The 23,455-nt window shown below is 41.2% G+C and overlaps 2 protein-coding genes across 51 annotated transcripts in view; both read right to left on the minus strand.

The window, feature by feature from the left end:
- The window catches only part of LOC142102104 (uncharacterized), a 35,171-nt gene that overhangs the window by 5,716 nt on the left and 6,000 nt on the right, over window positions 1-23,455 (minus strand). The window contains exons 2-28 of one of the 50 annotated variants that reach the window (XM_075186678.1): window positions 23,209-23,238; window positions 21,881-21,904; window positions 21,280-21,300; window positions 19,533-19,559; window positions 18,955-18,975; window positions 18,217-18,240; window positions 17,454-17,474; window positions 16,787-16,813; window positions 16,185-16,205; window positions 15,192-15,218; window positions 14,612-14,632; window positions 13,927-13,953; window positions 13,349-13,369; window positions 12,805-12,825; window positions 11,698-11,724; window positions 10,520-10,540; window positions 9,952-9,978; window positions 9,450-9,470; window positions 9,135-9,155; window positions 8,331-8,357; window positions 7,829-7,849; window positions 6,365-6,385; window positions 5,725-5,751; window positions 5,322-5,342; window positions 2,567-2,593; window positions 2,386-2,406; window positions 1,174-1,194 (exon numbers count right to left, since the gene is read on the minus strand). In XM_075186678.1, coding sequence (XP_075042779.1) covers window positions 1,174-1,194; window positions 2,386-2,406; window positions 2,567-2,593; window positions 5,322-5,342; window positions 5,725-5,751; window positions 6,365-6,385; window positions 7,829-7,849; window positions 8,331-8,357; window positions 9,135-9,155; window positions 9,450-9,470; window positions 9,952-9,978; window positions 10,520-10,540; window positions 11,698-11,724; window positions 12,805-12,825; window positions 13,349-13,369; window positions 13,927-13,953; window positions 14,612-14,632; window positions 15,192-15,218; window positions 16,185-16,205; window positions 16,787-16,813; window positions 17,454-17,474; window positions 18,217-18,240; window positions 18,955-18,975; window positions 19,533-19,559; window positions 21,280-21,300; window positions 21,881-21,904; window positions 23,209-23,238 — 636 coding nt within the window. Of the gene's footprint in view, window positions 1-1,173; window positions 1,195-2,385; window positions 2,407-2,566; window positions 2,594-5,321; window positions 5,343-5,724; window positions 5,752-6,364; window positions 6,386-7,828; window positions 7,850-8,330; window positions 8,358-9,134; window positions 9,156-9,449; window positions 9,471-9,951; window positions 9,979-10,519; window positions 10,541-11,697; window positions 11,725-12,804; window positions 12,826-13,348; window positions 13,370-13,926; window positions 13,954-14,611; window positions 14,633-15,191; window positions 15,219-16,184; window positions 16,206-16,786; window positions 16,814-17,453; window positions 17,475-18,216; window positions 18,244-18,954; window positions 18,976-19,532; window positions 19,560-21,279; window positions 21,301-21,880; window positions 21,905-23,208; window positions 23,239-23,455 lie in introns of all 50 variants that reach the window. The other 49 variants (XM_075186685.1, XM_075186677.1, XM_075186679.1 and 46 more) reach the window with 49 other exon arrangements.
- LOC142101399 (uncharacterized) lies at window positions 2,600-5,263 on the minus strand. The gene is made up of 3 exons (XM_075185861.1): window positions 5,257-5,263; window positions 3,239-4,251; window positions 2,600-3,086 (listed from the first exon to the last, which is right to left on the minus strand). The coding sequence occupies exons 1-2, from the start codon at window positions 5,261-5,263 to the stop codon at window positions 3,242-3,244; spliced, it is 1,017 nt and encodes a 338-aa protein (XP_075041962.1). The 3' UTR covers window positions 2,600-3,086; window positions 3,239-3,241.

Genomic DNA, 23,455 nt, shown 5'->3' on the forward strand with positions numbered 1-23,455 from the left:
TATGGGATACTTTATAACATACACACACTGTATCTTTCTAAGTTACAGTATATAGTGTAAAGATAAATAGCAGCATCTGCTGAGACAGTATTAGAATTTTAACTACAATCAGGCAAGGTCGCAGGGTGTACTAGTGGAATCTGACCCAATTATTTCTACCCCTGTGTTACTCAACTGATGAATGTGATGTTGGGAGTGCAAATATATAAAAAATGTTCAGAATTAGAAGCAACATACAACAAATATACATAAGTAACAGTTAAGATTTGTTATATAAACATTTAAATATTTTTATGTGCTGTATAAGGTAATAAATAGCAATGGTTTTTGAGTTGTGTTGAAGGAACCTGAACTATTCAAGACACACCAGAAATACGTCATATGGCAAGATACAGGTGTCGGTAACTGATGTTCAACCTCCTGCTTGCAATAAACGTCTTGATCCCTCCTGCCTTCATAAAAATGCTAATTGTATTCCCATATTGGCCCAAATGAAAGCAAAGTAGTCCCAAAACCCAGCACTACGGGTGGCCCAAAATCCAGCACTATCACCATAAACATTCCACATAGTAGCTACACTGCCTACCCCAGTAGCCCTAAAAGGTCAGAACAGTTATCACAGTAGCCAGTAAAGTGACCCCATTACCCAGAATAACGCCAGTGTCAAAGCACAGTATTACCAATGCATCTGCAGCAACCGGATTCTATAAAACATTTGTGCATTAACTAAAGAGCCAGGAATACAAAGAAGCTGTATAGATGGTTATATACTTATATCTAGATGAAACTAAATCTTTATCAATGCGCTGAACTTGCGATAAGTCATGAAATACATGTTGATCTTCTCATTATTCTTCTTTCTTTCCTTATTCATTTTTATTAAACGACACATTGACTAAGGTTGAGTAGTGTAGTTATAAAACCTAAGCACAACCCTGTCATCAACATAGGAAACTTTGAGAGCCTACACCCTAATGAGATATCGGACCTAATGGTTGCTTATCGTGAAATTGGCACGATCATTGGATAAAAACCTATACGGTGTACCCAACCTTACTTTAATGTAACCATCCTCTCATGATAACTCTACCACTTCCTAAACCACCAGCCATTTCCCTCCTAGTGTCAATTTCCCTTTATCTAGGCCACAATAATAACTACATGTTTACTGACCTGTTGTGCTTGCCGTTGAGGCTGTTTTGGAAAAATATAGATGCATAGAATTAAAATACAAAGACAAATACAAAGACATTCAGATGTAAAGAATATGATAAATGAAAAGTAAAAAATGCAACAAAGAGTAATGAGTAGTATTTAGAAAGAGAAAAAATTATGTAATGAAAGGGGTGATCGTAAAGGGATGAGAGGTTGGACAGTTTAATTTTTGAAAGTAAATTAGTTGCTAATTGTTTGCTTATTCATGGGATTAATTACAAAACAGAGAGAGTATTCTTTTGTAGCCTCAACCAGTGCAGACTCATGTTATATATCATCATCAGCAGCAGCTATTTATATATGCATATAGCATTCAGTTGAGCAATATAACATGAGCAATATAATTTTACTACCAAAAAAAAAACAACATGTTTTTGAATGAAGATAAGAAAAATGTAGAGTGAGGTGTAGTAGTTTAAAGGCTAGAAAGATTACGTTATCATAGTATACCCAATACAGCCCTAACCATGTGTATAAGATGGGACAGCGGGTAATGAGGTGTGGTATATATTGTACATTGCATGGTTTGTTTATCTTGTTATATGTTCACTCAACTGGAGCTTCCAGGTTTAGCCATACTTGCCAACTCTCCCGGAATGTCCGGGAGACTCCCGAAATTCGGGTCGGTCTCAAGGACTCCCGGGAGACCATGCAATTGCCTAGCCTACTTGAAGCGATTTGCGGTAAATCGTGTCATTTTGTCCCCCCCCCCCCCCACGGGAAGGCCGTTTTGTCGTGGGGGGCAGGGCCAAAATGCCGTGTCTGGTTAAGTGCAAGATCAGTAAACAGCACATCAAACTGCTCATAGATTCAATGTTTGATGATATTGTCACTGCTGAATAAACATAAAATAAACATATAACATGAGATAAATACACGCAAAGCGCACACACATATATATTGCATAATTATGCTGCGGGGGGCAGGGATATGCACTTCACAAGGAAGTGGGCGGGATCTGGGAGAAAGGTCTGCTCTCCAGAGGGTCTCGGAGAACTACCCAAAATTCAGGAGGCTCCCAGGCATTCCGGAGAGCAGGCAGTAGACTGACCCCAGGGTCTAATACTGCTACATTACACTGCCCTCTCTGCCTATTATATTGCATTATGGTTTATACAGGTGCCAAGTAAATGAAAGATAATATTAAATATTAAATATAGATCTACTGACCTGTTGTGTTTCCTGTTGAAGCTGTTGTAGAATAAATATATATAAAATGAGAAATAAAACACAGATGGAACCATATAAAAACTATCTTGGTAACTGCAAAAATTACTGACTGGAAAACTGGAATACATTAAATCACACCCTGATCAGCCTAAATCTAATATGAGAATAAGAGATCACTGACCTGTTGTGTTTGATGTTGCAGTCACCGCTGAATAAACATAAAATAGAATGTAAATATACACACACATAAATATTTTAAATATTCACAAAATAATGAATGTACGCCACTAGAACATTACTTACTAAGACTTCCCACCTGTCAAGATCTCTGTAACTTACTGCAACACTCTAGTACCCTATAAATCCCATGTTACACATTACTTCTATAACTCACTATCATATCATACTCCATAAGACTGTACCACTATATATGCTGCCATTCTCCGGTAGAACACTGTGACTTCCCTGAATAGTCTTCCCCCTAGTGTCTAGTTCTCACCTCTCATCTGAGACCCACTACTAGACTGCCCCCTAGTGTCTAGTTCTCACCTCTCATCTGAGACCCACTACTAGACTACCCCTAGTGTACAGTACTGCACCTCTCATCCGAGACACACTATTAGACAGCCCCCTAGTGTCCAGTCCTGCACCTCTCATCCGAGACACACTATTAGACAGCCCCCTAGTGTACAGTCCTGCACCTCTCCTCTGAGACCCACTACTAGACTGCCCTCTAGTGTCTAGTTCTGCACCTCTCCTCTGAGACCCACTACTAGACTGCCCCCTAGTGTCTAGTTCTTCACCTCTCCTCTGAGACCCACTACTAGACTGCCCCCTAGTGTCTAGTTCTCACCTCTCATCTGAGACCCACTACTAGACTACCCCTAGTGTACAGTACTGCACCTCTCATCTGAGACACACTATTAGACAGCCCCCTAGTGTACAGTCCTGCACCTCTCATCTGAGACACACTATTAGACAGCCCCCTAGTGTCCAGTCCTGCACCTCTCAACCGAGACACACTATTAGACAGCCCCCTAGTGTACAGTCCTGCACCTCTCCTCTGAGACCCACTACTAGACTGCCCTCTAGTGTCTAGTTCTGCACCTCTCCTTTGAGACCCACTACTAGACTGCCCCCTAGTGTACAGTCCTGCGCCTCTCCTCTGAGACCCACTACTAGACTGCCCCCTAGTGTCTAGTTCTGCACCTCTCCTCTGAGATCCACTACTAGACTGCCCCCTAGTGTACAGTCCTGCGCCTCTCCTCTGAGACCCACTACTAGACTGCCCCCTAGTGTCTAGTTCTGCACCTCTCCTTTGAGACCCACTACTAGACTGCCCCCTAGTGTACAGTCCTGCACCTCTCCTCTGAGACCCACTACTAGACTGCCCTCTAGTGTTCAGTCCTGCACCTCTCCTCTGAGACCCACCACTAGACTGCCCTCTAGTGTCTAGTTCTGCACCTCTCCTTTGAGACCCACTACTAGACTGCCCCCTAGTGTACAGTCCTACACCTCTCCTCTGAGACCCACTACTAGACTGCCCTCTAGTGTTCAGTCCTGCACCTCTCCTCTGAGACCCACTACTAGACTGCCCTCTAGTGTCTAGTTCTGCACCTCTCCTTTGAGACCCACTACTAGACTGCCCCCTAGTGTACAGTCCTGCACCTCTCCTCTGAGACCCACTACTAGACTGCCCTCTAGTGTTCAGTCCTGCACCTCTCCTCTGAGACCCACTACTAGACTGCCCCCTAGTGTCTAGTTCTGCACCTCTCCTCTGAGATCCACTACTAGACTGCCCCCTAGTGTCTAGTTCTTCCCCTCTCCTCTGAGACCCACTACTAGACTTCCCGTTAGTGTCTAAAACTTAAACTATTCAATGGAACTAACTGCAACACTCCACTACCATCTCTGCTCTATTATATAGCTTTATGGACTACACTGGTGTTATATAAATGTAGGATAATAATAAATATTTAGTGATATGTTGTGTTTCCTGGTGAAGCTGTTGTGTAATAAATATTTATAATATGAGAAAAACACAAATGCAATCATATTATGTTGTATAACTGGCAACATCCTGCGAGGAAATAAAGCAATTTATAAGTTTCTGAGTAGGAAGAGTTCCCAATACTCACAGATAGAAGGAAGAAGACAGTAGCAGTGAGTGATATTACCCTGCAGAGGAGGGGAGAAAAGAGGTGACGGAGAACAAGGGAAAAAGCTGTCAGAATAGACAGCTGGGGTCAGTTAGAGATAGGTACATGAGACTGACAAAGGAGTATAATGGGATAGAGTTCGAGAGAGAAACCTCTGGATATAGCAGAATGATAGAGAGGTCAGCTCAGCAAGGGGTGATATACTGATTTATGTCAGACTATAGTGTCTAACTCTGAACCTCTACTCTGAGACCCACTACTAGGCCCTACTAGACTGCCCCCTAGTGTCTAACTCTGCACCTCCCCTCTGAGATCCACTACTAGGCTCTACCAGACTGCCCCTAGTGTCTAACTCTGTGCCTCTCCTCTGAGATCCACTACTATCTCTACTAGACTGCCCCCTAGTGTCTAACTCTGTACTTCTCCTCCGAGATCCACTACTAGGCTCTACCAGACTGCCCCTAGTGTCTAACTCTGCACCTCCCCTCTGAGATCCACTACTAGGCTCTACCAGACTGCCCCTAGTGTCTAACTCTGCACCTCCCCTCTGAGATCCACTACTAGGCTCTACCAGACTGCCCCTAGTGTCTAACTCTGTGCCTCTCCTCTGAGATCCACTACTAGGCTTTTCTAGACTGCCCCCTAGTGTGTAAAGCTGGAACTGTGCTCTAGAACTTACGGCTTCACTTCACTATCCCATCTGCCCTATTACACAGCATTATGGATTATACAGATGTTATATAAATTGAAGATAATCTTAAGTATAGAATTACTCACCTGTAGTGTTTCCTGTTACAGCTGTTGTGGAATAAATATGCATCAAATGATAAATAAACACATGCAATCATTTATAAACTATGTCATGTAACTCCCAACATTCAGAATGGCCACTTGCTGATCTGCCTAAAGTACACCCAATCCACCCAAGTCAACACACATTTGGGCTGCCTAAAACTGGGTCTGTCATGTGAAACTATCAGGGATGTTGGCAGGTGTAGCAGGGAAATATTACAAAGTAAACATACATATAACATACATACAACATAAACTATATATATATATATCCTGTCCCTGAAAATTATTTCCCAACAATGTAATACAACAGCCACGGTCACATCAGCCTTAGCTCTGTCTTTCATCATTATATATGAGTGTTATATGGGAATGAGAGATCACTGACCTGTTGTGTTTGATGTTGCAGTCACTGCTGAATAAACATAAAACATGATGTAAATATACACAAACAAACATATATGTTTTAATTATGTACATAATAATAATAAACTTACTACACTTGAACATTACTAGACTTCCCATCCCATCCCCTTGTCAAGAGCTGGACCTCAACTCTGAAACTTACTGACACATTCTACTACCCTATGACCTCCATGTGCTTAGTGTCGCACATTACTTCTATAGGTTGATATGATACTCCATAAGGCTCTCTGGGTATCCAGTGCTGCCCCTCTCCTGTAGAAGACATTGACTTGTCTGTATAGACTGCCCCCTAGTGTCCAGGTCTGCACCTCTCCTCTAAGACCCACTACTTGGCTCTGCTAGACTGCCCCCTAGTGTCCAGCTCTGCGCCTCTCCTATAAGACCCACTACTTGGCTCTAGTAGACTGCCCCCTAGTGTCCAGGTCTGCACCTCTCCTATAAGACCTCCTACTAGGCTCTACTAGACTGCCCCCTAGTCTATAGAACTGAAACTCTTTATCAGAACTTACAGCAACAATCCACTATCCACTCTGTGCTGTTATACAGCATTATGGAATATAGTTATATAACTGAAAGATAATAATAAATATTCATTTACTGACCTGTTGTGTTTCCTGTGACAGCTGTTGTGGAATAAATATTTAGAAAATGAGAAATAAGCACAAATGAGATCATATATACACTATTTTGGTAACTGCAAACATTATCGACTGGAAAATTTGGAGACATTAGGCCACACCCTGATCCTCTAAGACCCTCTAGTAGGCTCTACTAGACTGCCCCCTAGTGTATAGAGCTGGAACTCTGCAGTAGGACTTACTGCAACACTCCACTACCCCTCTGCTCTGTTATACAGCATTATGGACTATACAAATGTTATATAAATGAAAGATAATATTATTATTATTATCGTTTATTTGTAAGGCGCCACAAGGTTTCCGCAGCGCCGTACATGGTACAAACAGTAGACTATACAGGGTAAGACAGTACAGAACAATAAACACAAAGTACCAGTACTTTAGAAACTCGAGGCAGGCAGATACAGTAGAGACGGAGTGGAAGAACAGGTATGGAGACAGGAGGGAAGATGGGCCCTGCTCATACGAGCTTACATCCTAAGGGAGGGTAAACAGAATCAGGTACATAAGGGAGTCAGTGAAGCAACGGGGAGAGAGAAAGGGGGCAGGGGAGAACCAGAAGAGGTGAGAGGTTAAGTGGATGGTTGGTAGGCCTTAAGGAACAGGTGAGTTTTAAGAGCCCGCTTGAAGGAGCACAGATTGGGTGAGAGCCGAATGGAGCGAGGGAGGTCGTTCCAGTGCAGGGGGCAGCACGGGAGAAGTCTTGGATTCTAGAGTGGGAAGAGGTGATCAGAGTGGAGGAGAGGCGGCGATCATTGGCTGAGCGCAGGGAGCGGGCGTGAGTGTGAATGGAGAGGAGGTTAGAGATGTAAGGGGCAGAAGACTGAGAGAGAGCCTTGTAAGTGGTAGTGAGGAGTTTGAAAAGGATTCTGTAGGGGAAGGGGAGCCAGTGTAAGGAAAGACAGAGAGGGGAGGCAGAGGAGGAGCGGCGTGAGAGGAAGATGAGTCTCGCAGCCGCATTGAGTATAGAGCGGAGGGGGGCAAGGTGGGAGCAGGGGAGGCTAGTAAGGAGGAGGTTGCAGTAGTCGAGACGGGAGATGATGAGAGCATGGATGATAATTTTGGTGGCATCTTGAGAGAGGAAGCGACGGATACGGGCAATGTTACAGAGTTGGAAGCGACAGGCTTGTGCAAGGGATTGAATGTGGGGGGCAAAAGAGAGAGAGGAGTCGAGAGTGACACCTAGGCAGCGGAGTTGGGTGACAGAGGAGATAGTGGAGTTGTTAACAACGATAGAGAGGTCATGGTGGGAAGGGAGCCTGGGTGGGGGAAAGACAATGAGTTCGGTTTGGAGATGTTAATTTTAAGAAAGCGAGAGGACATCCAGGATGAGATGGCTGAGAGGCAGTCAGTTACACGAGAGAGGAGGGAGGAGGAAAGATCAGGAGAAGAGATGTAGAGTTGAATATTAAGGATATATGTACTGACCTGTTGTGTTTCCTGTTGTAGCTGTTGTGGAATAAATATTTATAAAATGAGAAATAAGCACAAGTGGAATCATACACATAATGTATTGGTAACTGTCAACATTAACAACGGGAAAATTGGGAGACATTGGGTCACACCCTGATCTACCTAAATCAGGGTGTGATTCTAAATTTGGACTGTCAAAAGAAAATCAGGATTCTTGCCAGGTATGATATTGGTAATTTGGTTATTAAGCTCCTTGAGTTACAAATATATACAACTAGATAGATCAACAACATAAACAATATATACATCCAGAGTAAATACACGACAAACATCATCATTAACTCAGAAACTGCACCCGTCTTGTGTAAGTGCGGGTTGGTTTGTTGCGCCCCTGAAAAATACCATGTTTCCCATCTATAGGGTTATATAATGTTATACAGCCATGGTCACTATGACCTTCCCTCTCCCACTTCCATCATTATATATGTGTGTTATATGGGAATAAAAGATCACTGACCTGTTGTGTTTGATGTTGCAGTCACTGCTGAATAAACATAAAATATGATGTAAATACACACATACAAATATATTTTATTTCATTATTTACATAATAATGAATTTACTACACTAGAACATTATTAGACGTCTCATCCCACCCCCTAGTCAAAAGCTGGAGCTCAACTCTGAAACTTACTGTCACACTACTAACCTATAACCTCCATGTCTTTAGCACATAACTTCTATAAGTCACTATGATACTCCATAAGGCTCTCTGGGTATCCAAAGCTGCCCTCTCTCCTATAGAATACACTGCCTTGTCTGTATAGTCTGCCCCCTAGTGTACAGATATGCACCTCTCCTCTAAGACCCACTACTGGGCTCTACTAGACTGCCCCCTGGTGTCCAGGTCTGCACCTCTCCTATAAGACTCACTACTAGACTGCCCCCTAGTGTCCAGCTCTGCGCCTCTCCTATAAGACCCACTACTTGGCTCTAGTAGACTGCCCCCTAGTGTCCAGCTCTGCGCCTCTCCTATTAGACCCACTACTAGGCTCTACTAGACTGCCCCCTAGTGTCCAGCTCTGCGCCTCTCCTATAAGACCCACTACTTGGCTCTAGTAGACTGCCCCCTAGTGTCCAGGTCTGCACCTCTCCTATAAGACCTCCTACTAGGCTCTACTAGACTGCCTCCTAGTCTATAGAACTGAAACTCTTCATCAGAACTTACAGCAACAATCCACTATCCACTCTGCCCTGTTATACAGCATTATGGAATATAGTTATATAACTGAAAGATAATAATAAATATTCATTTACTGTCCTGTTGTGTTTCCTGTGACAGCTGTTGTGGAATAAATATTTATAAAATGAGAAATAAGCACAAATGGGATCATATATACACTATTTTGGTAACTGCCAACATTATCGACTGGAAAATATGGAGACATAAGCCCACACCCTGATCCTCTCAGACCCTCTAGTAGGCTCTACTAGACTGCCACCTAGTGTATAGAGCTGGAACTCTGCACTAGGACTTACTGCAACACTCAAATACCCCTCTGCTCTGTTATACAGCATTATGGACTATACAAATGTTATATAAATTAAAGATAATATTAAGAAAAGATTTACTGACCTGTTGTGTTTCCTGTTGTAGCTGTTGTGGAATAAATATTTATAAAATGAGAAATAAGCACAAGTGGAATCATACACATAATGTATTGGTAACTGTCAACATTAACAACGGGAAAATTGGGAGACATTAGGTCACACCCTGATCTACCTAAATCAGGGTGTGATTCTAAATTTGGACTGTCAAAAGAAAATCAGGACTCTTGCCAGGTATGATATTGGTAATTTGGTTATTAAGCTCCTTGAGTTACAAATATATACAACTAGATAGATCAACAACATAAACAATATATACATCCAGAATAAATACACGACAAACATCATCATTAACTCAGAACCTGCACCTGTCTTGTGTAAGTCCGGGTTGGTTTGTTGCGCCCCTGAAAAATATCATGTTTCCCATCTATAGGGTTATATAATGTTATACAGCCATGGTCACTATGACCTTCCCTCTCCCACTTCCATCATTATATATGTGTGTTATATGGGAATGAGAGATCACTGACCTGTTGTGTTTGATGTTGCAGTCACTGCTGAATAAACATAAAATATGATGTAAATACACATATACATATATATTTTATTTCATTATTTACATAATAATGAATTTACTACACTAGAACATTATTAGACGTCTCATCCCACCCCCTAGTCAAGAGCTGGAGCTCAACTCTGAAACTTACTGTCACACTACTAACCTATAACCTCCATGTCTTTAGCACATAACTTCTATAAGTCGCTATGATACTCCATAAGGCTCTCCGGGTATCCAATGCTGCCCTCTCTCCTATAGAATACATTGCCTTGTCTGTATAGTCTGCCCCCTAGTGTACAGATATGCCCCTCTCCTATAAGACCCACTACTGGGCTCTACTAGACTGCCCCCTAGTGTCCAGGTCTGCACCTCTCCTATAAGACCCACTAATAGGCTCTACTAGACTGCCCCCTAGAGTATAAAAATGGAACTATGCACTGGAACTTAGAGCAACACTCCCCTCTGCCACATTATACACCATTATGTAATATACAGGTGTTATATAAATGAAAAATAACAATACGTTTTGATTTACTGACCTGTTGTGTTTCCTGTTGTAGCTGTTGTGGAATAAATATTTATAAAATGAGATAAAAGCAAAAATGGGATCATACACATACTGTATTGGTAACTGCCAAACTTTAACGGCTGGAAAATTGGGAGACATTAGGTCACACCCTGATCTGCCTAAATCACACAGATCTAAAATTGGGACTGTAAAGATCATTACAGGGCTGTTGGCAGATATGATATTGGTTATTTGGCTAATGAGCTCCTTGGGTTATAGTAGGGAAATGTTATTAATAATATAACAACATAAACAATATATACATCCAGAGTAAATATACAACAATCATCATCATTAACTTGGAAGCTGCAGCCGTCTTGTGGAATTACAAATTTATTGTAATTTATTGCTCCACTGGAACAAGCTCCCTCCCTCCATCAGAACTTCCCTTAATCTGTCCAGTTTCAAACGGGCTTTAAAAACCCACCTTTTTTGTAAAGCCTTCCAGTCTCCCACTTAATTACCTACCTTTTCTTCTGCCTCTTCCCCTTCATTCCCCTTCCCCTATCCTCCATTCCTCCCTCTCTCCCCCGTGTCTCTCTGTCTGTCTACCTCACCCCTTAGATTGTACGCTCCTTTGAGCAGGGTCACCTCTCCTCCTGTCTCACCACTGTTAACTCTGCTCTCCAGCAACCTTGCCGTCCTCCTCGAGGACCGTCTTCCCCCTGTCCCCTCCCGCTCCCTCCTCTCCCCCCCTGGGGGTCTCCCTATAATCCGTGCCCTCCCTCTTGGGCTCCGTCGTATGCAGACCTTCCCCTCTCCCCTCCCCCGCCCTTGCTGTGCTTTGAGCTCACGGAGTTACTGTGCTTATTGTTTACTGTTATGTGCTGTCTCTCCTTGTATTGTAATTTCATTTTTACGGCGCTACGGATACCTAGTGGCGCTACGGATACCTAGTGGCGCCCTATAAATAAAAATTAATAATAATAATAATTGTTTGGTTAAGAACGTTGTAGATCTCCCACCCTCGGCCCAGGGATCTGTGTTATCTCTATAAGTCCTGACTGGTTTGTGCGGCACTTGAAAAATACCATGTTTCCCATCTATAGGGTTATATAATGTTATACAGCAGCCACAGTCACTATAACCTTCCCTCTCTCACTTCCATCATTATATATGTGTGTTATATGGGAATGAGAGATCACTGACCTGTTGTATTTGATGTTGCAGTCACTGCTGAATAAACATAAAATATGATGTAAATACACACACACATATATATTTAAAATATTCACAAAATAATGAACATACACTACTAGAACATCACTTTTGAGACTTTCCCTCAGTCAAGAGCTGGAGCTCATATCTGAAAGTTACTGCGACACTCTAGTATCCTATAATCCCCATGTTACACATTATTTCTATAATTCACTATTATATCATACTCCACAAGACTTTACCACTATATATGCTGCCATTCTCCGGTAGAACACAGTGACTTCCCTGAATAGTCTGCCCCCTAGTGTCTAGTTCTGCACCTCTCTTCTGAGACCCACTATTAGACTGCCCCCTAGTGTCTAGTTCTGCACCTTTCATCTGAGATTCACTACTAGACTGTCCCCTAGTGTCCGGTCCTGCACCTCTCATCTGAGACCAACTATTAGACTGCCCCCTAGTGTCTAGTTCTGCACCTTTAATCTGAGACCCACTACTAGACTGCCCCCTAGTGTCCAGTCCTGCACCTCTCATCTGAGACCAACTATTAGACTGCCCCCTAGTGTCGAAAACTAAAACTTTTCAATGGAACTGCAACACTCCACTACCATCCCTTCCCTATTATATAGCTTCATGGACTACACTGGTGTTACATAAATGTAGGATAATAATACATATTTAGGGATGTGTTGTGGAATAAATATGTGTAATATGAGAAAAACACAAATGCAATCATATTATGCCCCCTAGTGTCTACTCTGAAGCTTACTGCCACACTCTACTAACCTATATACCCCATGTGTTTAGTGTTGCACATTACTTCTATAAGTTGCTATGCTACTCAATAAGGCTCTCCCCAGTGCTGCCCCTCTCCTGTGGAACACACTGTCTTGTCTGTATAGTCTGCCCCCTAGTGTCCAGGTCTACACCTCTCCTATAAGACCCACTACTAGGCTCTACTAGACTGCCCCCTAGTGGAGAGAACTGAAACTCTTCATCAGAACTTACAGCAACACTCCACTATCCACTCTGCCCTGTTAAACAGCATTATGGAATATAGTTATATAAATGAAAGATAATAATAAGTATTCATTTACTGACCTGTTGTGTTTCCTGTTACAGCTGTTGTGGAATAAATATTTATAAAATGAGTAATAAGCACAGATGGAATAATATATACACTATTTTGGTAACTGCCAAATTATCAACTGGAAAATATGGGGACATTAGGCCACACCCTGATCCTCTAAGACCTACAACTTGGCTCTACTAGACTGCCCCCTAGTGTCTAGCTCTGCACCTATCCTCTAAGACCCATTACCTGGCTCTACTAGACTGCCCCCTAGTGTCTAGCTCTGCGCCTATCCTCTAAGACCCACTACTTGGCTCTACTAGACTGCCCCCTAGTGTCTAGCTCTGCGCCTATCCTCTAAGACCCACTACTTGGCTCTATTAGACTGCCACCTAGTGTCTAGCTCTGCGCCTATCCTCTAAGACCCACTACTTAGCTCTACTAGAATGCCCCCTTGTGTATAAAACAGGAACTCTGCACCCTAACACTCCACTACCCCATCTGCCCTGTTATACACCATTATGGAATATAGTTATATAAATGAAAGATAATAATAAGTATAGATTAACTGACCTGTTGTGTTTCCTGTTACAGCTGTTGTGGAATAAATATTTATAAAATGAGAAAAAAGCAAAAATGAAATCATACACATACTGTATTGGTAACTGCTAACATTAATGACTGGAAATTTGGGAGACATTAGGCCACACCGTGGTCTGCCTAGATCACACAAATCTAAAATTGGGACTGTCATGGGAAAATCAGGGCTGTTGGCAGATATGATATTGGTTATTTGGCTAATGAGCTCCTTGGGTTATAGCAGGGAAATCTTATTAATAACGGAACAACATAAACAATATATACATCCAGAACAAATATTTTACAATCATCATTATTAACACGTAAACTGCAGCCGTCTTGTGTAGGTTCAGTATTTTTGTTTGGTTAAGAACGTTGTAGATCTCCCACCCTCAGCCCAGGGATCTGTGTTATCTGTATAAGTCTGGGCTGGTTTGTGCAGCCCCTGAAAAATATCATGTTTCCCACCTATAGGTTTATATAATGTTATACAGCAGCCACGGTGACTTCAACCTTAGCTCTGACTTCCATCATTATATATGAGTGTTATATGGGAATGAGAGATCACTGACCTGTTGTGTTTGATGTTGCAGTCACTGCTGAATAAACATAAAATATGATATAAATACACACATATATATTTTATTTAATTATTTACATAATAATGAACTTACTACACTAGAACATTATTAGACTTCTCATCCCACCCCCTAGTCAAGAGCTGGAGCTCAACTCTGAAACTTACTTCCACACTACTACCCTATAACCTTCATGTGTTTAGCACATAACTTCTATAAGTCGCTATGATACTCCATAAGGCTCTCTTGGTATCCAGTGCTGCCCCTCTCCTGTAGAACACATTGCCTTGTCTGTATAGTCTCCCCCCTAGTGTCCAGGTCTGCACCTCTCCTATAAGACCCACTAATAGGCTCTACTAGACTGTCCCCTAGTGTCCAGGTCTGCACCTCTCCTATAAGACCCACTAATAGGCTCTACTAGACTGTCCCCTAGTGTCCAGGTCTGCACCTCTCCTATAAGACACACTAATAGGCTCTACTAGACTGCCCCCTAGTGTCCAGGTCTGCACCTCTCCTATAAGACCCACTAAAAGACTCTACTAGACTGTCCCCTAGTGTATACAACTGGAACTATGCCCTGGAACTTAGTGCAACACTCCACTCTGCCCCATTATACAAGATTATAGAATATACTGGTGTTATATAAATGAAAGATAACAATAAGTTTTGATTTACTGACCTGTTGTGTTTCCTGTTGTAGCTGTTGTGGAATAAATATTTATAAAATGAGATAAAAGCAAAAATAGAATCATATACATACTGTATTGGTAACTGCCAACATTAACGACTGGAAAATTTGGAGACATTAGGCCACACCCTGATCTGCCTAAATCACACAGATCTAAAATTGGGACTGTAAAGATCATATCAGGGCTGCTGGCAGATATGATATTGGTTATTTGGCTAATGAGCTCCTTGGGTTATAGCAGGGAAATGTTATTAATAATATAACAACATAAACAATATATACATCCAGAGTAAATATACGACAATCATCATCATTATCTTGGAAGCTGCAGCCGTCTTGTGTTAGTACAGATTTTGTGTTTAGTTAAGAACGTTGTAGATCTCCCACCCTCGGCCCAGGGATCTGTGTTATCTCTATAACTCCTGACTGGTTTGTGCGGCCCTGGAAAAATACCATGTTTCCCATCTATAGAGTTATATAATGTTATACAACAGCCACGGATACGGTAACCTTCCCTCTCTCACTTACATCATTATATATGTTTAATATATGGGAATGAGAGATCACTGACCTGTTGTGTTTGATGTTGCAGTCACTGCTGAATAAACATAAAATATGATGTAAATACACACACACACACAAATATACATGTTTTAATTATTTACATAATAATAAACATACTACACTAGGACATTATTTGTTGAGGCTTCCCACCCCCTAATCAAAAACTGAAGCTCAATTCTGCAACTTACTGTCACACTCTACAACCCTATAAACCCCATGGGGCTGATTCAAGTCAAGAGGCAACTTGCAGTTTAAAAAAATCAAAAGTACAGTTGGTACTTGGGTGGAATTCACCCCGTATTCAAACCCCAGCGGATCTCGAGATTTGTTTTGATTGGAATCAGGGTGTAAGTACGCCCTGCCTAAATGTTACTTGTCGTATGTTACCAGACACAACGGAGTCAGGATACACACACATGTATATGTGTAATATAAAGTCACATCAGAACATATACAAAAAATGTCTAGATGTTCTTAATTTGTACTGTACATACAATGTGTATTTATAGTCTCTCTTCTTTGCAGACACATGTTCTTCACCATCTACCTCCACGTATAAGTGTAGTTTTTAATAGAAAGACTATACTGTGACAGTCATCACTATCAGTGAGCACTTACACCGTTCCTGTAGCTGGTACAAAGGCTATGACTGAAAACAATGCATTTATGATAAACCCAGGACTTGAATCAGCGGCATCTGATCAGAACGCCCTAGGTGCGCCCTTACTGTACATTACCTACGTTCGTCCACCCCCTTCCCACCCCAGTTCTGCTCTTTAAGTCATAAGTGTCATTTGTGTCCAGACATTAATCGCATTTAATTGCGTTCACTGGTGTAAGTTCTGTTTCAGAGCATGCGCAGAGCAAATCCAAGCAAGATATGGGGGGAATTCAATTGCAACACTCCACTACCCCCCCCCCCCCCCTCATGCCCTATTATACATCATAATGTAATATAGGTATATACATGAACGATAATAATAAGTATTGATTTACTGACCTGTTGTGTTTCCTGTTACAGCTGTTGTGGAATAAATATTTATAAAATGAAAAACAATCAAATCAAATCATATTGAAACTATGCTGGGTGACTTCCAACATTTCAGAATGGAAAATTGGGAGAAATTATGTCACCCGCTGACCTGCCTAAAATCCACCTGATCTACCCAAGCCACACCCATTAGGGTGCCTGAAATTGGGACTGTCATCAGAAAATCAAGGATGTTGGCAGGTATGACATGGGTTATTGGGTTATGGAGCTCCTTCAGTTATTGCAGAGAATATTACAATTTAAACAACAACATAAACAATAAATACATCCAGAGCAAATATACAACAATCATTATTAATGTGGAAAATGCAGCCGTCTTCTGCTAGTACAGAATTGTTGTTTGGTTGAGAACGTTGTAGTTCTCCCACCCTAGGTCCAGGTATATCTGTCCTATCCATAGTCCAGGCTGGATTGTGCGACCCCTGAGAAATATCATGTTTCCTATCTACAGGTTTATATAATAATAAACAACAGCTACGTTCACTATAACCTTCCATCTGTCATTTACATCGTTATATATGAGTGTTATATGGGAATGAGAGATCACTGACCTGTTGTGTTGGATGTTGCAGTCACTGCTGAATAAACATAAAACAGGATGTAAATACACAAATATATATATGATTTAATTATTTACATGATAATGAACTTTCTACACTAGAACATTATTAGACTTCCCATCCCCTAGTCAAGAGCTGGACCTCAACTCTGAAACTTACTGCCACACTCTACTACCCTATAACCTCCATGGGGTAAATTTATCAAGCTGTGGGTTGAAGAAGTGGAGATGTTGCCTATAGCAACCAATCAGATTCTAGTTATCATTTATTTAGTACATTGTACCAAATGACAGCTAGAATCTAATTGGTTGCTATAGGCAACATCTCCACTTCTTCAAACCCACAGCTTGATAAATTTACTTCATGTGTTTAGTGTTGCACATTACTTCTATAAGTCGCTATGATACTCCATAAGGCTCTCCGGGTATCCAGTGCTCTCCTGTAGAACACATTGCCTTGTCTGTATAGTCTGCCCCCTAGTGTCCAGCTCTGCATCTCTCCTATAAGACCCACTACTAGGCTCTACTAGGCTGCCCCCTAGTGTATAGAGCTGGAACTTAGTGCAGCACTCCACTACCCCTCTGCACTGTTGTACACCATTATGGAATATACAGGAGTTATATAAATTAAGGATAACAATAAGTATATATGTACTGACCTGTTGTGTTTCCTGTTGTAGCTGTTGTGGAATAAATATTTATAAAATGAGAAATAAGCACAAATGGAATCATATACATAATGTACTGGTAACTGCCAACATTAACAGCTGGAAAATTGGGAGACATTAGGCCACACCCTGATCTGCCTAAATCACACAGATCTAAAATTGAGTCTGTTTAAAATATTTACGACCAGAGCAAATATACAACAATCATTATTAACTCGGAAACTGCAGCCGTCTTGTGTAGGTGCAGAGTTTTTGTTTGGTTGAGAACGTTGTAGATCTCCCACCCTCGGCCCAGGGATCTGTGTTATGTGGCCCCTGAGTAATATCATGTTTCCCATCTATGGGCCTGAGTTTTAGTTATGAGCAAAGCAAAGAAAAGGAGCAAATCTGCACCTGGACAAACCATGTTACAGGGGTACAAACTGACTTATATTTTTGCGCATAAGAAAAGTATTGTTGTTTTTTTCATGTAGCACACAAATGCTTGATAGCTTTATTGTTACACTGAAATTAAAGTTGACCTACGACATGCTGTACCCCAACTATAAATCTGTCCCTCCATTTTAAATTTACCTCCCCCGCTAATGCAACATGGTTTTGCCAAGGTGATAATCGGCTCCTTTTCTTTGCTTTCCTTCTAAGTCAAAAGCAGAGCTTTATATAATATTATACAATGCGTAAGGATACGGTAACCTTCCCTCTCACATTCACATCATTATATATGTGTGTTATATGGGAATGAGAGATCACTGACCTGTTGTGTTTGATGTTGCAGTCACTGCTGAATAAACATAAAATATGATGTAAATACACACACACACATATGTTTTAATTATTTACATAATAATAAACTTACTACACTAGGACATTATTAGACTTCCCACCCCCTAGTCAAGAGCTGGAGCTCAGCTCTGAAACTTACTGCCACACTACTATCCTATAACCTCCATGAGTTTAGTGTTGTATATTACTTCTCTAAGTCACTATAAGGCTCTCCGGGTATCCAGTGCTGCCCCTCTCCTATAAGACCAACTACTAGGCTCTACTAGACTGCCCCCTAGTGTCCAGGTCTCCACCTCTCCTATAAGACCCACTACTAGACTCTACTAGACTGCCCCCTAGTGTCCAGGTCTCCACCTCTCCTATAAGACCCACTACTAGACTCTACTAGACTGCCCCCTAGTGTCCAGGTCTCCACCTCTCCTATATGACCCACTACTAGACTCTACTAGACTGCCCCCTAGTGTCCAGGTCTCCACCTCTCCTATAAGACCCACTACTAGGCTCTACTAGCCTGCTCCCTAGTGTCCAGGTCTGCACCTCTCCTATAAGACCCACTACTAGGCTCTACTAGACTGCCCCCTAGTGTATAGAACTGGAACTATGCCCTGGGACTTAGTGCAACACTCCACTATCTGCCCTATTATACACCATTATGGAATATACAGGTGTTATATAAATGAAAGATAACAATAAGTTTTGATTTACTGACCTGTTGTGTTTCCTGTTGTAGCTGTTGTGGAGTAAATATTTATAAAATGATAAATAAGCACAAATGGGATCATACACATACTGTACTGGTAACTACCAACATTATCAACTGGAAAATTGGGAGACATTAGGCCACACCCTGATCTGTCTAAAATGAGACGATCTAAAATTGGGACTGTCGTAAGAAAATCAGGACTGTTGGCAGATATGATATTGGTTATTTGGCTAATGAGCTTTTTGGGTTATTGCAGATAAATGTTATTAATAATAATAACAACATAAACAATATATACATCCAGAGCAAACATACGAAAATCATCATCATTAACTCGGAAGCTGCAGCCGCCTTGTGTAGGTGCAGTATATGTGCTGGTTGAGAACGTTGTAGATCTCCCACCCTCCGCCCAGGGATCTGTGTTATCTCTATATGTATGGGCGGGTTTGTCTGGTCCCTGAGAAACATCATGTTTCCCATCTATAGGTTTATATAATGTTACACAGCATCCACGGTCACATCAGCCTTAACTCTGACTTCCATCATTATATATGTGTGTTATATGGGAATGAGAGATCACTGACCTGTTGTGTTTGGTGCTGCAGTCACTGCTGAATAAACATAAAATATTATGTAAATAAAAATATATGTAAAATATTTACATAATAATTAGCTTATGCTACTTGAGCATTACTTGGTGCGTCTCTCCTTCTCCCAGTCTGGAGCTGATGCCCACGTCTGGAACTTACTGCCACTCACCTCTATACAATAACCCCCCATGTGTCTAATGTTGCAACTCACTATTATGTTCCATAAATCTCTCCCAGTATCTTGTGCTGCATCTCTCCTCTAGAACACGCTGCACTGCATTACCAGTCTGCCCCTAGTGTATAACTTTGCACCTCTCCTCTGAGACCCTCTGCTATTCTCTACACTATACTGCCCCCTAGTGTATAAGTCTGCACCTCTTCTCTGAGACCCACCGCCATTCTCTACACTATACTGCCCCCTAGTGTCTAACTCTGCACCTCTCCTCTAAGATCCACTGCCATTCTCTACACTCTACTGCCCCCTATTGTCTAACTCTGCACCTCTCCTCTAAGATCCACTGCCATTCTCTACATTATTCTGCCCCCTAATGTCTAGCTCTGCACCTTTTCTCTAAGACTGTTCTCTACAGTCTACACTATACTGTTCTCTACTCTATACTGCCCCCAAGTGTGTAAAGTTGGAACTCTGTATTGGAACTTAGGGCCACACTCCCCTCTGCCCCATTATACAGCATGGCATTGGTTATTGGGTTAATGAGCCGCTTGAGTTATAGCAGACAAGTGTTATAAATAAAACAACAACAACATATATATGAGCAAATATATATGACAATCATTAACTCGGAAGCTGCACCCGTCTTGTGTAGGTGCAGTATATTTCTTGGTTGAGAACGTTGTAGATCTCCCACCCTCCGCCCAGGGATCTGTGTTATCTCTATATGTATGGGCGGGTTTGTCTGGTCCCTGAGAAACATCATGTTTCCCATCTATAGGTTTATATAATGTTACACAGCATCCACGGTCATTTCAGCCTTAACTCTGACTTTCATCATTATATATGAGTGTTATATGGGATTGAGAGATCACTGACCTGTTGTGTTTGGTGTTGCAGTCACTGCTGAATAAACATAAAATATGATGTACGGTAAATAAAAATATATGTAAAATATTTACATAATAATTAGGTTATGCTACTTGAGCATTACTTGGTGCGTCTCCCCTTCTCGCAGTCTGGAGCTGATGCCCATGTCTGGAACTTACTGCCACTCACCTCTATACAATAACCCCCCATGTGTCTAATGTTGCAACTCACTATTATATTCTATAATACTCTCCCAGTATCTAGTGCTGCATCTCTCCTCTAGAACACGCTGCACTGCTTCACCAGTCTGCCCCCTAGTGTATAAATCTGCACCTCTCCTCTGAAACCCACTGCCATTCTCTACACTATAATGCCCCCTAGTGTATAAGTCTGCATCTCTCCTCTGAGACCCTCCGCCATTCTCTACACTATACTGCCCCCTATTGGCTAACTCTGCACCTTTCTTCTGAACCCCACTGCCAGGCTCTACACTATACTGCCCCCTAGTGGCTAACTCTGCACCTCTCCTCTGAGACCCACTGCCAGGCTCTACATTATACTACCCCCAGTGTTTAAAGCTGGAACTGTGCCCTCTATATTACTGCCAGACTCCACTATCCCCTCTGCCCTATTATACAGAACTATGGAATAGAGTGGTACCATATAAATAAAGATAATATTTAGTCTATATTTACTGACCTGTTGTGTTTCCTGTGGAAGCTGTAATGAAATAAATATATATAAAATGAGATAAATGAAATAGTATTTATGAAAATATTCCGTAACAGCCAACATTCCTGAATGGAACCTTGGAATACATTAGGTTACACCCAGATCTGCATAGACTAGAGACAATTTAGTTAGACCACACCCATTTTGGCTGCCAAACACTGGCACTGTCATGGGAAAATTAGTGTTTTTGGCATAAATGATTTTTTACTTAATTAGTTTATGAGCTCCTGGGGTTATAGCAGTCAAATATTACAAATGCAACATCAACATATAGAAAATATAAGGGGAGATTTACAACAATCCTCATCACTAACTCCGAACCTGCACCCGTCTTGTGTAGGTACAGAAGTTTGTGCTTATTTAAGAATCTTTCAGCTTTCCATCTCCATCTAAACCAAGGCATATGTGCTCTCTCTAAGTCAGGGATGGTTTGTGTGGCCCCTGCGTACCCATGTTTCCCATCTACAGGTTTGTATAATGTTTTACACCAGCCTTGGGCATGCTAACCTTCAGTCCCTCACTTGTATGTTCATATATGTGTGTTATATGGGAATGAGAGATCACTGACCTGTTGTACTTGATATGGTCGTTGCTGAATAAAGATAAAATCAGATGTAAATATAAAGATACTTATGTTTTCCATATTTACATAATAATTAACTTACGCCATAAGAACATTACTGGTTGAGACTCCCTCCTCCAGTGTAGCGATAAAGCCCATGTCCGAAACTTACTGCCGCATCAGTGTGCTTTTGCACGTAAGTTAAATACTGTCTGTTTTTTCATGTAGCACACAAATACTTGATAGCTTATTTGTACACTGAAATTTAAAGTTGATATTTGTGTTCTACATGAAAAACAGACAGTATTTTACTTACGTGCAAAAAAGAAAACTAGTTTGCAGCCCTTGCATTGTAATATGGTTTTGTGCAGGAGACTACTTCCTCAATTTTGTTACTTAACTTTCCTTAATGAATCAGGCCCGGTGGAAATAAAATATGCTTAAAGGGCATCTTATCAATATATGTTACACTAAGACCACAGACTTACACTGCGTTTTCAGTTGGACATATGTTGAGAAAAATGTCTCTAAAAATACACACCTAAGAACCCAATTTTGTGACCATTTTTTACATATATGTGCGGGTTGCAAAACTGCATGGACTAGGACCTGTAAGTCTGGTAAGACGATGGTCTGTGGTCATCTTCTGGGTCACCAACAGGCCTGAAGATTATATAATGAGCTTCAATCGGATTATTAACGAATAAACTAGATTGTAAACCTGACTTGGCAAGGAAACTATGGGGCATATTCAATGAGGTTTCCGGTACGCGGTAACGTGCCGGAACGGGACGCAAAGTCAATCCATGGTACTGCAATAATGTGGATTTTCATGCGCACCCCATAGGGTTGCGTAGGAAACCCTGTATTATTGCGGCACCGTATTACCATCAATACTGCGCACTTTCACGGTAACACGCGTTACCGGGGACCGGAAACCTAATTGAATATGCCCCTATGTGTGCGTAATATTAGTTTTGCTGCTGTATACAACAATATTAAATAATAAGTGTGTCGTTGGTGCTACTCTACATTATTCTTTAATATGAATTCTTTAACCTTCTGAATCTACAGGTGTAGTCGGTGTGATAGAAATATACATAATTAGAGACGCGAACAATACATACTGCACAAATGGTTGCAAATATATAATTAGAAACACACATGAACTCTAAACACATTTTACAGGGTATAAATTTATAGTTTTACCCCTGAGCGTAAATATTACATAACACATATATTATATTATTTATGGTGCTATAAAATGATAGACATAATCATATAGTTAGTATAGAATACATATGATATATGGAAAGAACAATACATTTTCTAACCTGTATTAGTGGTTTGAGCTGCTGCAGGCCCTGTGAATAAAGTAATCACATTTAGAAACATGTTTGAATGAAGTTTTGGTAGGTTACAGAATTCCATAAATATAAAACATTCCTCCCGTGAAGCACGGAAGTTGAACAAAATTGACTTGTCATATTAAGACTACATTAATTGTGTTTATGCATTCATGTGCAGTTCTTTCCACATTTTTAGGACAATGTCCTAATATGTTTTGATACAGGTCCAGTA

The sequence above is a fragment of the Mixophyes fleayi genome, chromosome 9 (genome assembly GCF_038048845.1).
Source record: "Mixophyes fleayi isolate aMixFle1 chromosome 9, aMixFle1.hap1, whole genome shotgun sequence".
NCBI classification, from domain to species: domain Eukaryota; kingdom Metazoa; phylum Chordata; class Amphibia; order Anura; family Limnodynastidae; genus Mixophyes; species Mixophyes fleayi.